Here is an 18447-nt window from a genome sequence, read left to right as displayed (position 1 = left end):
GACAAGAAAGTCATAATTATGAGAGAAAATGTCATAATTATGAGATAAAAACTCAAAATTATGAAATGAAAAGTCATAATTATGCAATAAAATGTCTAAATTATGAACTAAAAGTTGATAATATGAGATACAACGTCATACTTTTTCGATAAAAAGTCTAAATTATGAGATAAGAAAGTCATAATTATGAGATAAAATGACATAATTATGAGATAAATATCAAAATTATGAGATGAAAAGTCATAATTATGAGATAAAAAGTCAAAATTACAAGATAAAAAGTCATAATTAGTGAAGTGAAGTGAAGAAGGGGGCACATGCGCAGTTTGTATCTTACTATTTCGACTTTTTATCTCATAATTATGACTTACCATTGGGATGTTTTTTTTCTTTCAATGGCAGAAACAGGCTTCCATAGCAATACATACAATTCTCGAAAACTAAAAGAAAAAGAAAAACAAAAAAAAACAGAATGAAGGATGCGGGATGCCATTTTGACACATTTTGTACATTTAAAGACGCTAAAACCAATCCAATGTAGGTCAACATATGCTAAGCTATCTGAACACAGCATCCACGGGTGACAAAGCAAATTAGTGTAATATCTAATACAGTAAAACAATTTTCGTACGGCCTACTTAAGATTCGGTTTTCAATGACAATTTGACTAAATTTTGTTTAGTTTTTGTACGGCCAAATTAGTCCGTATTCCCATTTGCAGAATTGAGCTCCTAAACACAGCATCCCACGATGCTACGTCCACGTTTGTTCCCCGTTGAGTGAGCATCACACAGAGCAGCACAGGGTGTCCAAAGTGCGGCCCGGGGGCCATTTGCAGCCCATGGCTGTTTTTTCATTGGCCCGCGGCACATTATAAAAATTTTGGACCATCCTATCCTGGAAACACTGGCATCAAGCATACCCAAACCCATTTTTAAGGTGATGCTAATCATTACTGACTCCTTTTCTGAACATTTGATTTCTATTACAGGGTTTTTTTGTTGTTGTTTTTAGCTTAAACCTTTGATCAGCTGATGGACAGCCTATTTCACTTTAATGCTTGTATGCAATGAATTGCTTACTCAAATTTTGTTTTGTCTCAGTCCCATTTCGTCTTTTTGCATTTTGAAGCTCTGCTAGAACCTCCTTAAGATCCAACAGTGCAACATGTAAATTCTTGCCATTTTTCAACCGGTCTTGCAATTTTGATCAGGAGCATATTTTGATTATTATTAGTATTTGTGAAAAAATAATTTTGTTGTTATTTCCGTATGTTTGCCAAATAAATACCATTTTTAGCTTTTGAACATTTATGTTTTTGATCGATGTTTTTTTTTTAAGCACTGTACATTGGATTGGTGTGAGCGTGGCGCCTCGCATCCTTCCATTTTGGATTTCAAGGTTTGGACCCGCCTGGCTAGGTTATTAAAAATTACAATTGAAAATGTTTTGTCTGGGTTCTAGCTGACCATGCGAGGTACTGTCCCGTTGAAATATTCATAATTACAGACGCTTCAAATTGGTATGCAAATTTGGATAGGGGGTTTGAATTGCATGTGGGAGGATGTTGGGGAAAAAGGGAAGAGTAATTTAAAGAAAAAAGAGAGAAAGTTTAAAGTAATAAGGAGGAAAACACAGGCCACTGTTTTAATTAAGTAAATGAAGAGGAAATAATGGTGGTAATTAATGAAGGCTTTTAGCTAGCAGCTACACTATTGGGGAGGGAAGGAGGGAGTGGGGTGTGTGTGGGAGGGGCGGGGGGGTGCATGGTGGGGGTGGTGGGCTCGCATTCGCCATCACCACACACATGTTTTGCTTTTGAGGAACCCAAAATGCTGTGTCAAGATTAAAAGAACATTCTATTTCATTTATCCCTGGAGAAAGATACTTGGACCTTGTTCATAAATACATAATATCAATAGATACAGGATTTATTTATTTATTTATGTTGTAGTTTCAACCAAAATCATTTTCATCTTTGATGTTAGCTGCAAAGCTAGCTAAAAACAAACATTAATCATATGACTCTCTCCCCCTTGCAAAATGGCAGCACGTGGAGGAATTCCAAGTGTCGGGTAAATTTCAAGCAAAAACGGCTTGATTGGGGAGTGAGAGAATGCAGCGGCTTCCCTTTTTCATTTACTGAAGTGGCAATGATTCCCGTTCACACAGATGGAAAACATTTCACAGGCATGACGTCAACCTACGGCGGGGCTTCTGGAAATATATTCCTTGATGACCAATCAGTTGTATTATTCTACCGTGTTTACCAGCGTCTGCATCCAAGTGCTCCGTCATGTGCTGTTAAGCTGATTGACCGACAGAGTATGCAAGAATAACGATCAGAAAGAGGGAACACACTCACCATGGTGCCAACGCTGTATGTGGCGGCAGGACCGATTGTGTGGTGATATGGGTCTGCTGTTGCATAGACTCGGCCATAGCTACAGGGGGGGAAAAAAAAGCACATTTACAATGTAAGTGTCATGGCCTGCATCCCAACAGACTCTCATTTTGGTCAGTTCCTGTTTTCCGTCCAGCGTTTGCCGTTCTCTGCTCTGCGTCCACACCAGGAAGGTACCACATAATTTCTCATGGTTTTGCGTCTGCGCCACTACTTCCTTGCAGGTGTGGTCGTGTCTTTATTCATGCTTGAATTCCGCTGTGCCAGCAGCTCATGCAGTGGTTTGTACGCATAAAAAAAACAACAAATTGCCAAATAAATTCTGTCCCCTAGGGGAGCCAAGACAAAATAATTGAGAACCACTGCTTTAGGTGAATTTGCAAAGTATCGGTATCGCTGATACCAGCCCGAGTTTTACTCGGTATCGGATCGGGACCTAAATCAGTGGTATGGCACATCACTGGCTTCCATGCTCGCAGCCTTTCGTACTTCTGCTCTACGCTTCCATCCGGCGTCATAACAGAGACGTAACATAACTAATTACATAAATGAGTTACCGTCGTTAACGTCTTATTTGTGACAGCCCTATTATGTTTGTGTGCAATACATACTTGGTTAGCGTCCGCCCCGGTTAGCATGTTTTTTGTTCAACGTCTGAAATTTCCGGCAATGTTTGCATCCATTCCACCGGTTAGCAAACAATATGGCGTGCATCTGAATGGCCGTCATGAAGATGTAACTGAATCTTTCAGGAAGGCATGAAAGGACAGCACTGTATGTGGGAGAAACGTGGTGTCGCAGACCTCCCCCTCGGTTGGAATGCCAAGGAAAGCGAAACCACCCAAATGACCGTCATTGGTGGGCAGAGGCCCCACTTCGCCGTATCCCAACGGCCCGCCATTTGACACCACTAAAGAGCGACACAATTCCTGTCTGGGCATGCCTCCTCCTTCAGAGGATAAATACACTGGATCTTGGATCTATCTATCCATGGATCTAGGAACTTCATGAGTTGAAGTCAAGCACAAAACTGTATAGGACACATTTAAATTCTTGTCAGCATGGCTTCTTATGGGTTAATTTGGCATTAAAAAACAAGGCTACATCATCTCCCAAAAGGGCTGAAATGTGTGTGTGTGTGTTGTCGCCTATTTGTTCCCTCAAGGTACACAGAGCCAACTCCATATGGCAGGATTATTACACTTGGCCCACAGCAGCAGAAACTAGGTATTCCTATGATGGATTATTGCCCGCGGTATGTTGCATGTCAATTACTTTGAGGTAATTTAATTAAACATATATTTTAAAATAAAGAATTAAGCATGAGAGACTGTGACACTAGGACTCCAGTGCATTGAAGGCCACATTTATATACTCCATAAATTCAGATTCTCCGCTACAAGAATAAAATGAATGGAACTCAAGTTCATTGTGCGCAATTCTGAAGAACAATCACACTACCGTAATTTCCAGTGTAAAAGCCGCTACTTTTTTCTCACGCTTTGGGCCCCGCGGCTTATACGGTAATTTATGGTCCTGTTCTAATCTCGCGACATCTCATATGCCTCAGAACAGCCATTTTGCACTTCATGCATACGCCCCCTCATCATGGAAAACACAAAGAAATGCATATGATGCAGCTTTCACGTTAAAGGCGATGGATCTAGCCTGACAGTGGATCCTGACAGCATGGAGCAGTGTCAAAAAATCCACTATCATCAACGGGTTTGGAAAGACTGGAAAACTGCCTGGTGAAGAGGACAGCGCAAGCTCAACAACTAATTTGCCTCGAGACGAAAGTGATACTGAGAGCGACAACGAAAGAGAAAGAGAGACCGACAAAGTGTGTGATGAAGGAATTTTGAGTCTGCTCAATTCCGACACAGAAGAAAAGACAGGAGGAAGATGAAGACAGCGATGATTGATGTTTCTGGGAGGCTACTATTTAAGCAGCTCTGTTACACGCACTGTTCAGTACTGTTTGGAAAAAAGCATTTGTTTAATTAAAAGTTTAAAAAATACTCAATATCCCATGTTACAACGTGTACGCCGGCCGTAATGATGTGCGATACCACTGATTTAGTTTCTGATCTGATACTGAGGCTGCATTTTGAAGCTCTACTTAGAACCTCCTAAACATCCAACATTGCAAAATGCAAATTCTTGCAATTTTTCAACTGGTCTTAAAATTTTCCTCAGGAGTGTATTAGCGTCCACGTTACTACTCAATTCACTACTTCTTCAATCTGCACTGTACAGTAAGCATCATGGGAACTGCAGTTCTTATAGCCATACATTAGCTGCACCATTGTTTAGGGTTCACAGCATGTCACAAATGTAGAGGCTTGTAGTCCAGAATTTACGGTCAAAGTGTTTGACATTTGAAATGTGAAAAGTGGTGTGGTGATACGCATGGTGATACTTTGGACTCAACTTGACAAGATCAATATCAAAGACTTGCAACAAAGACTTGGGCTTTTTCTTTTCAATCATTGAGTATGACTTTAGTCCGAGGAGATTGGAGATTGACTCGACCTGTCTTGCTGTGACTTGAGTCTTGACTTGGACCTGCACGCCTTTGCTTGAGACGACTTGAGACTTGCAAAGCAATGACTTTCTCCCACCTCTGGGAACTGGAGTAATGCACTGACCGAAATGTGTAGTTTTACGTGATTTGAACATAACTCACAAATGCTTGGGTGCAATTCTGTGTGATATAAGCTAAGTATTGATTCCATAAGTTGATTCCATGTATTGTGGTAAAATATTGAATGAGCTGCCTATTGATACCTGCAATCTTGCATTTTTGATCCAATCTAATCCATCAACATTTTGGCAATTAATTCATAATTAGTTCCAAAAGGTGCTAAATCCAGTGAAGTGAGCAATTCAAATTAAATAATAATTAAAAAAACTACCGTAAATTTCAGTGTGTATATGCCACACCGGTGTATAAGCCGAACCCAGTAAATTTAGAAGAAAAAACAGATTTGTACATATATAAGTCGCATCGGTCTATAAACCGCACATGTCCACATCATAACATGGCATATTGTGGCGTGCAAGAGTCCGTGATGACCAGGCGGCTCTGGAGCCAATCATGAGCTATTGAAAAACTCACGACGAGCTTGTCAACCCACTGGAATTTGCAGGAAGTCATTACTGAATATAACAGGATGACTCATGGTATCATGAAGAACACTAAACTCATCACACAGCAACTTAACACTCAAAAATACCTAATAAATATACAAATATGTACCAATACTAGAATAACAAAATTTTTTTCCCATAATGCATTTCGTCTGAGCAAAGCATTTAATTGGAGGACAAGTGGCATAGAAAATTGATGGATGGATGGATGGATGGATGGATGGATGGATGGATGGATGGATGGATGGATGGATGGATGGCGCATATTGTGGCGTGCACAAGTCTGTGAGGACCAGGCAGCTCTTTATTTGACAGGAGCCAATCATGACCTATGAAAAAACTCACAACGAGCTTATCAACCCATTGGAAATTGCAGGAGGTCATTACTCAGTGTAACAGAGTGAATTGCACTCATCACACTGCAACTTAACACTCAGAGGGTATACCTCAGAAATATACAAACATGTACCAATACAAGTTTAAAATGAAAAAAACAACAACAAAGCAAGGCATTTCATTGGAGGACAAGTAGCATAGAAAGTGGATGGATAGTGCTGAACCACCAGAGGGAGTCTGAGGAGCTCAGAGCCCAGAGGGAGGCTGACATCATTGCAGCTCCCCAATGAATGTGTTGCTCAGACACAAAAAAAGTGTTGTTTTTTCTCTTTAAATTCATATTGGTACATGTTTGTATATTTCCCAGGTATACCTTTTGTGTGTTAAGTTGCTGTGTGATGAGTTTAGTGTTGTAAGATGACACTGTCAGACTGTTATGTTGTTATACTGTTATATATAATGACCACAACACTCGTTGTGAGTGCACTGATAGCTCTTGATTGGCTCCTGCCAAAGAAAGAGCTCCTGTTTCCTCACTGACAAGCACTGAGCAGCACAGTATTTAAACAATTCTGAGGTAAAAGAGACGTCACGAGATTAGAATTAGCCGCACCGCTGTATAAACCGCAGGATTCAAAGTTAAAGAAAAAAACAGCGGCTTATACATTGCGGCTTATATCACATAATCACTGCAAGTGGGATAACATTATTATGGTTGGGAAAAAAACAAACAGTGTCATAACATTAGCCTATATTGGAAGCTACTCTGTGATTCCCACACCTAGCTGAAATAGATTGCAGTGCAGTGCAATAGAAAGGCGGACCAGAGTTTGCAGAGAGTAAGTCATTTTCTCCTGTGGCTAGCTCTTCTTCACCTCCTCTAGGTTAGCCCCACTTGCCAACTCCAAGTACATCTCCTTGTCTGTCTCCTGAGATTCCCCCCCCCCAGTCTATTCACCAGCACTGGCTTGGAACTAATCCCCGCCCCCAAAGCCCATCTCTTTTCTCATTCCATCCCCCGTTCTCTGATGCCACCAGACTGCTTTATTTTCATTCCTCTTTGCCTCTTTTTCCCTCTTGTTTGTTTACTAAATTTAAAAGGAAGCAGAAATATGTCTGGAGGACAAAGATAAGCAGTTGCGTGGGTAAACTACCTTTTGTTAAACTGTGTGTTAAAGTGAGAGACCTACAGAGAAAAAAGAAGAGCAAGTATAAAGGGGAGGAAGCAGAGGCAGTGTTTGGAGTCACATATAATGGCTATTTCAATCAATGAGGAACCTCCATGAGAACGCCTTTCCGAACTGTCTTTTTCAAAGTCATAACTCACGTAGAATCAATACGCTTCACCCTGTTTGATGAAATAGTGTGAATGTTGCCAAATATGCAATCTCTATCAATAGATTCTGCTCATAAATCAAACAAAACATCCTCCTCAGCATCAACACTAATCTGCTGATTGTGTGTCTCTGATATTACATGACAATTTCATGTTATGGGCCAAAAAAAAATGACACATAAATAATACATCCCGCTTTCAGTTGTAGTGATCAAAATGTAATCAACAATTCCGTCATGGTCTGCATCCCAACGGGCTTATTTTGGTCAGTTCCTGTTTGCCGTCTGGTGTTTCCTGTTCTCTGCTCTTTGTTTCAGGCAGCGTGGGCTGGTGACTGGGGCATCACACCAGGAAGCTTATTCCCTATGCTTCCCCTGTGTATACAGTACTGATATGATGGATTGGGCCATGAACCAGCCACATATAGAGCTCTCTGCAGAGTGGAATAACATGCATATCTTGCATCTGCCACCTGGACGTTTGCACGGATTTTGTCCCTTTTGCATGGCAATGAGTAAATTGGTGGTAAACAGGTGTGAATTATGTGTAAACTGTGCGGGGCCGCGTGCCAGTGCGCAAAGAAAATTTGGAAACGTTCACGCCACTTGCGTGAACTCGGCGTGAACACTCTGCGTCCTATTCGCAAACAATGCATAGCAACAGTGCATAGCAAAGCGTGTCACTTCCCGACACTCGGGCGCCGTAAAGGAAGGAAAAGACCCATGACCCCCCTAAAATAGGTACATAATTGTGTTTAAATATTCAACTTTCTAAATGATCTTTGTAAATGTTCTTTTAGTATGGCTATTATGACTTTATTCCCAGAATATTTTGATTTTATTGCCATAATATTACAATTTTTTCACCAACCTGATTTTCCAAAAATTACAACCTAATTCATTTGATTTTCAGAATATTTTAACTTAAAAAAACTATGTATCTTTTCTTTCGTATTTCAACTAAAATGCTACTAAAGTGAAATTCTTTTTCCACATATTACAACATTATTCTTATAAATTATTCTTATAAAATTAACTCTTTCTTCTTACAATTTCTTTCTCTTAATACATTTTTCACATTTTCTGTTTTTGTTGGGGTTTTTTTTTAAGTTTTTTTTGTTAAATTATAGTTTTAGAATGTGCCGTGGGCCAATAAAAAAACAACCACGGGCTGCAAATGGCCCCCTTTGGACACCCCTGAGCTAACCCTTCGACTGCCGAAATGAAGAGGAGTGGTATCTAGCATTAGGGTTGGGCGATATATCAATATTTGTAATACATCAATATTTACTTTAAGCACAATATAAAAAACAACCATATCGTTCATGTCGATATAGACTGGATTTGCGCTGTATCTCCCTCATCTCTCTGCACTGTGTGTGAGCTCCTCGCCAGCCCCCCTCCATGCATGCAAGAGGAGGGAGGAGGCTTGGAGCAGAAGCCCGGCTGCTCGGCATCTGCAATGGAAGAATGAGTCAGAATGTGGCCGTGATGCTCCGCCGTAGCACAGTAATTTGGAGGTACTTCGAATTCAGAGCATAAAAAAAATATGTTTCACCACCTTAAAACTTGGCACAAACTCCAATACGAGGAATGTGTGAAGCTGCGCGCTGGCTGCACAACTCCTGCCACAACACAAAGCGGTGTCCCATCACATTGCTAAAGATATGGTCCCCGACGGACCCGTGATGTCCATCGAGCTTCGCAGTGCAATTAGTTAACACGAAAAGCTCTACCACAAATGTAAAAGGAAGTCAGACAGTTGCTAAGCCTGATGCACTTGACAGGTTGGTGTTCCTGGCACAAAATAATGACTCTTCTAAAAATGTATACCTAAAAAAAATACCACTGTTCAATATTTTGAGTTGCGGACATTTTAAAATTGCCTCTTAAACCGGGCACTCCTTCATATTTTGTTCTTTTGTGCTTTTGTTATTAGCTGAGGATTTGAGCATAGCTAAAGGTTTGTTATAAAAAAGATTATATTTCAGTTTTTCTATATTTATTTCAAAAAGACAACAGCCTACTTTATTTTAACGGACATTTTTAGATAAGATTTTTTTTCATGTGCATCTTGCATGAAGCTTTAAAACTTCAAAAAGCATCCTCATGTTAAGTATTTATTTTAATAAAACAACGCGACACGCTTATTTGGCTCTGATTTTGTCTAAATTCACATTGCGTAAAAATATCAAGATGTTTCGCTGTTTTTTTAAGTGCAATTTTGAATATTTATTTGAACAGAATATGAACACGTGTTGAGTTCTGTGTCCTTGTCGTGTATTAAAGCGATCCATCAGTGCTGTGTTGTACGTATGTGACTGTATTTATTACTGCTACCAGTAGAGGGTGTTGTATACTCATGTTGAAGACGTGTGCAGCCCCACATAGTCTGTGTATTTAAGTGCCTGTACCAGCACGAGAACCCACAGCAGACAATAGCCGGCCAACTGTGGCTAAGGGAGACCCCGCCAATTGTGTTCTGCATCCTGATTGGCTGCAGACCATTGTCAATCAATCTCCTTTGTGCCATCCCTAGCAAACTGCTGCTTGCTAACCGCCAATAAACAGTAGAAGAAGAAGGAGCTAAACCGACTAAATTAATGTTCGGCTCAAGGAGTAGCACGAGGAGGAGGGCGACGGCAGGAGCAGTATGTTTGAACAAGGATACAAAAACGCTACAGCCGAACGAAGCACGGTAAGAGCAGTGAATACGGTGAGTCGCTTAATAACTTACTGTGCCCAACCTAGTAGACTGATCATGAAAATTAAAACCGAATGTGAACTTTCAGAGTGTTTAAAATGTGAGAAAATGTTATTACCTCTCTGAGAAAAGTGTAGAAAGTGTACGGTGAGGGGTTTTACAGCCTTAAAACATATATAACAACTGTAAACAAATGAAGTTGGGAACCGCATTAAACAGATCAATGCGGTTCCCAACAGGAAAGACATACTACCGAGCCAAACAAAAGCTCGACTGCATCGTGTCACGCTTGAAAGCTACCACTTCCAACAGTATCATTCCTCTACCGCTAAAACTCACTGAACAAGCAGTTTCATTGATGCTTACTTAGTAGCAAAGATGTGTACATTTTCAATTGTGCAGTAACCATCATCATCTCCCCTTTGATACCAAGATCATCCATTTAGAGCTTGGACATGCACAGCAAATGTTATTTCATTTGGATATGACTTTCTCCAGCAAGTCTCTCAAGCCCTGGTTTCAAGAGGTTCACTTTATTTAGTTTTGAGCTGTTTCGGCGATTTCAATGATGGAGACAAACAAAAACAATTTGAGGGTCGGTCTTAAGTGTGAAGAGTTGCAGTTTAGCCTCACTTGTGCACACTCTGGAGAAGAACAGTGCCGAATATTCTCCCGACTCACGGCCCATCCGTTCTATTTAAGCTCGCTCTTGTCCCACAATAAATAAAACTTCTTCCCACCCGCTGACCCATCTCCTCTCAATTCCGCCTCAGTGCTTAGACTTCCCTCTAAATCAAGCGCTTGGAAATAGAATACAAGAGTAGAGAGAGAGAGACCATACACAGGAGTCAGGGAGAATAAACAGACAAAGAGGGAATGTATAAGTGGAGGAAATGAAAGGAAACTAAATTAGTCCTTTGGTGAGGGATGTGCCCTCTCACCTGCTCGAGTCTTCTCCTCTGTTTTCTTCATAAGTCTTCAGAGACTGCCACTCACTTCCACCTTGATTGTATCGTACATGATCAGACGCCTACTGCTGAGAATGTTTCTTATCTAGCCTGACACGCTCTATCTCCCGAGGATAAGCTGGCAGAGCATCTTTAAACACACACGCACATGTCAAGACAACTACCTGAAGGGTGTAGCTCTAGTTTTCAAAGATGTCAAAGTTGTTTTTTGTTTATGTTTTTTTTTTAGGGTAGATTGCTAACCTGGTGCAATTGTGATGATCAGCTCAAAAGCTGTTACCCGACTGCAACGGATGGAAGGAAGTCATCATCGTGTTGTTTATCAGGGGTGGGTGATTATTTCATTACTTTGACTCACGGGCCGAGCTATATGGATAAATACAGTGTAATGGCTGTCACGACATCTCGCCAGATCAAAACGTGGCGAGATTTTTCATTTAGAAAAAAGAACTGTCTTGCGATGAGAAATAAAAATGAACTGGGTAGTTTTGCTGGCCTCCATATGCAGCCATGTGCACGTGTGTCTGTTTTCCTCATCTCTCGCCTCCATACAGGCAGGAAAAGGGCTCACTAGCACTTAGACGCTTCACAGAACAATGACTTTCCATAAAACAACGCAGCGAGACCTCTCCATACAGTCGTGTTATTTGTGTCGGGGGAGAGGCGGGGACGCTAGCATGCACACAGCAAAAGTGTGGACCCCTATGAGGGGCAATGCAAGGTAACGTAGTAGAAATTAAGAGGAAAAAAGAAAGAAAGAGAAAGCCCATCAACACCAACGAGCCAGTACGCTGGATTTGTTCCAAAGTGGTGGCAGCATAAAAGGCAGCAAAATGAACATGCCCACGTCAAACATATCCACCCGACCCGGTTTTCCCATCTCAGAGAAAAACGACACATTGACAGTCCACACTCACTGAGACGTTTGGTCGACAAAGTAAATACAAACGTGACATCGCTAAAGGAGAGTATAGTTTAACGCGTCACAAAAGAAATGCTGCTCTTTAATACGGTTGAAGAGCCAGCATTTCAAGAAATGCTCCAAACCTTTGACAGACAGTATGAATTGCCTGTGAGAAAATGCATGTCACAAATGCCAATTCCACAACTTTACAGAGAGAAACATAACATATTAATGGAAATATTACATTATTGTGATGTTATATATATAAATATATATAATTATTATATACTTTATTATCATATTATGATTTATTATCATAACATTAGTGGTTTATTTGGACTCAAAAAATGTTGACAATTATATTTTTTAGCATCAATTTGCGGGACAATAAACATTTCAAAATGCACCTCCATTGTTTTGTGACTCAGTTAAATAAAAAAAACTTGTTTGTCCAGTCATATTTTCTAATTGTACATTTCTTAAAATTAACGTTAAATTCTCGTCTTGTAGACCAAAGCTTGTGTATCGTCTTGCCTCATGAATTGGGTGGGTGACACCATTACACACACACACACACACACACATATACATACATACCTGCATATGAAAAACACACTCAAATGAATGATGTAATGCTAAAAATGTTATGAAAAAACAACAAAAGACATGAATAGGGTGTGGGATTTACATCAAATAATAGTACATGAACGTCCCTCATTTACTTCCCCAACAACCTCGACATGGTTTGCAATCAAAACACAGCAAAAATGAGACAAACACAACTAAGACAGAAGACATTATGTTATTATTATAGGGCATTCAGAAGAAACATTCAAAGACGTGAGACTGATCAAAATTACCAAGGAAATTACCAACTCTGGAGAACGCAGAAAGTGTGACGCTGCAGTATTTATGGATCTGACAAAAGCCTTCCATACAGTTAATCACAGCATTCTAATTACAAAGTTAGAAAGGTTACGGAATCAGAGGGTTAGTTTTGAATTGTGTCAAAAGCTACCTAGCAAACAGGAAGCAATATGTGAAGCTAGGAGAATACACATCTGCAAGTTCAAATATTATGTGCGGAGTACCGCAGGGGTCAATACTGGGACCAAAACTGTTCAACTTATATATTAATGATATATGGAAAGGAATATGAAAAAAAGATGCAAGACCTAAAGCTAGTATTATTTGCAGATGAAAGCAGACAAGAGCTGATGAAAACAGTCACAGAGGATGACTTTTCAGCAAGGGAGGAGAAATATGATCTTAGAGAAAAACTAAACTTGAAACACTGTCAATACAGTTCATTGTCAGTACTCACCCATTACTACAGCTAAGTTCAGCTATGTCTTTAAACTGATTATTATTGATTTACTATTATACTAATTATGCGATTGTTATTTATTATGATTGAAGAAAAACCCTGACAATTAAATCACTACACTGTTACATTACCTTATTTTCCATTGTATCGTTTCCTCATGTATCCACTGGTAAAGACTACATCGGAATACAGGAAGTGAATAAACATACTACAATAGATGTGGAACGGATGGGGGGTAGGATTCAATAAGCTTTGCTTCTTCCTACTCCTTTTGGACATGTGGAACTGTGAATTATGTTATGTGATGTATTCCATTGTAACTTGTGTGCATGTTCAAATTCAATTAAACCATAGCTATTACATGAAATAAATAAATAACGCATGATCACATTTTCTTTCTGTGACGGGTCAACCACTTATTTTCTCTCCACAAAGTGATCCACAAAGGGAATATGGACGCCAACGTACCTGTCGCTGTATGCAGCTGCAGCGGTAGCAGCTGGCTGGGCATATCTGTAAGCTGCATATCCGCCCTGAAAAAGAGACAAGGCAATCAAATCATTTCTAACTGTAAGACAATAAAACAAATATGTCAATTAATCACCCTAAACATTTAACTTGACTGATGATGCAGTCTATTAACTCATTCAATCCCAGCCATTTGTCAGAGGACAACCCCTTCAGTACCGGCCCTTTTGGACCATTTTGACTGCTCTTCCAGGGCACGCAGAATACTGTGTTCTATGGCTATATAAACATGCAACCTACCTAAAGAAAGATAAGACTCCTGTCCTATATGAGGGAAAAAAGTTTGTTTCTAGATGTATTTGTTCTCTCGTAATCAGCAGTAGAACATAGGTAAACTTCAGGAAAAGGGAGAAAACTAGCTTTTTGATACATTTCAAGCAAAACTTTCACTTTGACACAAATATTTTTTGCTTTTGTGACAGCTCAAATATCTAAACAACCATACCAACATAAAACCAAGGGGAACCAAAGTGCGCGTGTGCACGTGTGTGCACGCATGCGCACATGCGTGTGTGTTGTGTGTGCATGCCTTAAAGTGTCCCTACAATGCGCAACCTTCTGCACGCTACACTCCTCCACGCTCTCTCACTTCCTCCTTCCTGTCATGATTTTTCCCGTTCACATGATCCCTGCTGAGCTCTTATCGCGCAAAAAAAGGTAAAAGATGTTTCAATACTTTGTTGCGATTGGGCGTTCAGGTTTATAAAAATGTATAGTACGTCTTTGGTATTGAATGAGTTAACTGTGGAAAAACTACGCTCACATCAAAACTTACATATATTTCCGCCCCATAAAAGCCATCCTGGTAGACCACACTGCTGACAGAAACAACAGAGATTAGGCATGTTTTGAATGAAATACGTTTTGAAATGTGACAAAATGTGATACAGTCCTATGAAGAACACTTAAGTCATCACACAGCAACGTAACACTCAAAAGGTATACCTAAGAAAATACAAACAAGTACCAATATGAGTTTAAATGAAAAGAACAATTTTAATGTTTTCCCATAATGCATTGTGTCCAAGCAAAGCATTCATTGGTGCCTGCCGAGGCACTGCAATGATGTCAGCCTCCTTCTGGGCTCTGGGCTCCTCTGGCCTCCTTGCAGCATCCATCCATCCATCCATCCATTTTCTATGCCGCTTGTCCTCCAATTAAATGCTTTGCTCAGACAAAATGCTTCATGGGAAAACGTAAAAATTCATTTAATTTCATTCAATGTGTATTGGTACATTTTTGTATATTTATTAGGTCTACCTAATGTGTTAAGTTGCTGTGTGATGAGTTTTGCGTTCTTTATAGGATGACACTGCGAGTCAGACTGTTATATTGAGTAATGGCCTCCTGCAAGTTCCAATGGGTTGACAAGCTCAACGTGAGTTTTTTCATAGCTCATGATTGGCTCCTGTTAAATAAAGAGCTGCCTGGTCCTCACGGACATGTGCATGCCACAATATGTCATTTAGTGACGTGGACACGTGCGGCTTACACACCGGAATTTACAGTCTTTTTTTGCGTTTTCTCCTTAGATCCCGTTACTTCCCGTGTGGGGCGGAGCAGCGAGCCACACCTGCAGCCGCTTCCCAATAAGTGGTGTTCAAAAGCAGCAGGAAGATGCCGGACTGTCAGATACAATGTGAACAAAGCTCTATTCACTACTGCCGCCTCATTCCCTCATTTTCCTCCCTGCCCTCGTTGCTCCGCTCCAGTGACACATTTGTACCCTTTACTTCCCATTGTGCTTGCTTGTTTGTTAGTTTTTCACTGTGCTTTTTTGTTTTTTTAAGCTGATGTTAGCCATTCAATGCCTGATTTTTGTATTTTACTCCGTTGGACTATTCACCAGCAGTACATTAAAGACCGTATTCTTCCCAATTTTGCCACCCGGGGTCCAATCTGACACCAAACCTACACCATTAATCTCTTATCTTAGCACAGCCTGCTGCCCGTCATCATCTACATTTCTTGGTCTTTATTCTTTCTGTCAACATCACACAGACTCTCAGATATCCAACCCCCACCTCCACACACACACACACACACACACACACACACACACACACACACACACACACACACACACACAGTCCAGATAACATGGTTTCGCTCCGTCTGAGGTGGGCCCATTGGAGTGTGCAGGCTAGGTCATAGCAGTTCATTCACAGCAGAATAAAGAGCGACACAGAAAAAAAGAAAGACAAATTGGGCCATTCTGGAATCAAAGAGCAATTTTCCGCTCTATTAGAAAATGGCCTTTTTGTTTTCCACTCACCATTCTTCTATTATGGCAAGTGTGCGGGTTTAAGTGTGTGTGTGTGTGTGTGTGTGTGTGACTGTTGATGTTATTACATGTGAAGGTATGCATGTCACTCACGCGCCATAGGCAGGGATGGGAGGGGGAGGTGGTGCAGCACGGAATGTGTTATAGACAGCCCGACCCCTCCCTCTCAAATGGGCCCCTCTATAGGCCACGGCTGCCCCTGTGGTGGGGTATGGAAACCCTGTGACTGAGAGAGAAATCACAAAAACACAGAAAAACAACACCGGTGAATTTGTTGCACGAATAAATTTAAACACAATATTCCATTCATGATACATACGGTGCCATTATTTGAACGACTCTTAGATTTGCAGGCCTATGGGCTCATGGGAAGGGCTTTAACACCCCCGTCCAGTTGCAACTGTCCAACTTACTGCTTGAAGTCATGCTAAAGAATTTAGAGGTAGTCCTTCTTTTTCATCATTCCATTCACACGGCGCCATGCAGTTGTTCCTCTGGCAGCAAAACAAGCCTGGAGCATGATACCATCACCGTCATACTTAGCAGTGTCCATCCCAACTGATCTGAAAACTTTGCTCAAGAACAGGGGTGTCCAAACATTGGGCTGAAAAATAGAAGGGCGAGGGCTGGTGGGTGGCACTTTAAAAGACGGTAAAACCGATCCAAAGTAAACTATCCCAACAAACATCCACGTGTATATAAAACCATAAAACCTTGTTGGCGTTTTTTGGAGGGGTTTTAATAGCGGCATAGGTGTATCCCATGACGTGCATTAATGAACTGTCTCTTTTTTTAATATCTTTAGAACACACAGAAAAGAGGAAGACATCTTTATTCATGTCTCACATAAGGATTGTGGATGAAAAGTGCACTTTTCCTTTCCATTTTTCAAGATTCAACCCCTTTTCAAGGCACACAGAATATTGTGTTCTATGGCTACATGAACATGGATCGTACCAAAAGAAGGATTAGACTCACGTCTTTCATCAGAAAACAAGTTTGTTTCTACCTTTTTCCATTCTTTAGTAATCAGGAGTACAACATAGGTAAGTTTTGGGAAAATATCGGTTCCCAACTAAAAAAAAGGGGCAAAACCAGCTTTTTGTGAAAAGATACATTTCAAGTATAACTTTCACTTTGACACCATTTTTTTTTTGCTTTTGTGACAGCTCACATATCTAAACAACATAAACAACCCCCAAAAATGGTTGTCTTACATCAAAATAAGAACAACATGAACTATTTACAATTTTCACATTTGGAACTAAACTGTGTGTCTGCAGTGTGCACGCATGAGCGTAAAATTTCCCTACAGTGTGTAACCTTCTGCACGCTGCACTCCTCCACGCTCCCTCACTTCCGAAAGCGCATGAATACATGCTGAGCTCTTGCGTCATCACCTCGCTTTGCCTTTTGCACAAAGAAACGTATAAATACGTCTTTGGGAGCAAGCGTTCTGGTTAAAAAAAAGGTGTGAATACGTCTTTGGTATTGAATAAGTTAAGATCCAACAGTGCAAAATGTAAATTCTTGCAATTTTTCCAACTGTCTTAACATTTTGCTCAAGAGTGTAGAAATATACGGCATTCAAAGACGTTGGCATCGTATTCCACACTAGTCACTAAGTGTCAGTCATTTTCGGTGAGAGGCACAATCGCCGTAACAACAGGCTTTTATTGCAGGTTTGAATTCTCACAACAGGCACAATAATCCTGAATAAAAACACGGGCTACTGTTGTGGCTGATGAAACTTGTGCGGCCTGACATCACTTCCTGTCTGCTCCCCAAGGGTACGCATTTATAGCGACACACACGGGCACCAGTCTGATTTATGTATTAAATGGCTTATTTACTCTTATGTCTACTATACCGGGTAATAGGAGTGTAAAGGTGACTATAGGGGTGTTATTTCGTGTCTAGAGGGCTCGAATAATGTTAAAAAACCTATTTAGAAGGCTGTAAACAGGTTTTTGATGCCATAACTGCAAAAATATTACATTTATAAAGAAGGGATCCTACTTTGCATAAATCCACTTATCACGGTTGGATATGGAACCAATTAACCACGACAAATGAGGCAGTTCTGGCTTGAGGGTTTGCAGTGCACAAATCCTTCAAGTACAAACCCTGAGTTCCCTTTTCCTCTAATACATTCCATAATGTGGTGGACATAAAGTCATGCTATAGTGCCATACCTTTACATTTGGCCCGTTTCTCCTCTTCTCCTTTCCCCTTCTTTCTAAATCGTGCACCCGATGTCTCTGACTTTCTCTTTTCCATGTCTTGTTGACAAAGATAACAACACTTATAATCATCATCTCCCAACGTCACTCCACTAGCAGTCAAGGCTAAACCAACTCACAGTTCCCTCCTGTTGTAATTGACTTAAAAAAAAAAACAAAACTACTGTATAACTGGTGGGCTGAGGCACAGTGGTACAGTGGTGGCCTCACTTTGGACACCCCTGTTCAAGAAACTATAATTTCATGATCGCAACCTGACGA

The 18447-nt window shown here is 40.5% G+C and overlaps 1 protein-coding gene across 6 annotated transcripts in view; it reads right to left on the bottom strand.

Annotated features, from left to right (window-relative positions):
• Positions 1-18447, bottom strand: part of rbfox3a (RNA binding fox-1 homolog 3a) — a 592196-nt gene that overhangs the window by 18251 nt on the left and 555498 nt on the right. For all 6 annotated transcript variants that reach the window (XM_054768103.1, XM_054768106.1, XM_054768108.1 and 3 more), the window contains 4 exons: positions 16037-16169; positions 14435-14474; positions 13600-13664; positions 2366-2444 (listed from right to left, as the gene is read on the bottom strand). In XM_054768103.1, coding sequence (XP_054624078.1) covers positions 2366-2444; positions 13600-13664; positions 14435-14474; positions 16037-16169 — 317 coding nt within the window. The remainder of the gene's footprint in view (positions 1-2365; positions 2445-13599; positions 13665-14434; positions 14475-16036; positions 16170-18447) is intronic.

This window comes from Dunckerocampus dactyliophorus, chromosome 2 (genome assembly GCF_027744805.1).
Source record: "Dunckerocampus dactyliophorus isolate RoL2022-P2 chromosome 2, RoL_Ddac_1.1, whole genome shotgun sequence".
Taxonomy (NCBI): Eukaryota; Metazoa; Chordata; class Actinopteri; order Syngnathiformes; family Syngnathidae; genus Dunckerocampus; species Dunckerocampus dactyliophorus.
The sequence above is the reverse complement of the archived record's forward strand: the minus strand, read 5'-3'. Positions and strand labels throughout refer to the sequence as shown.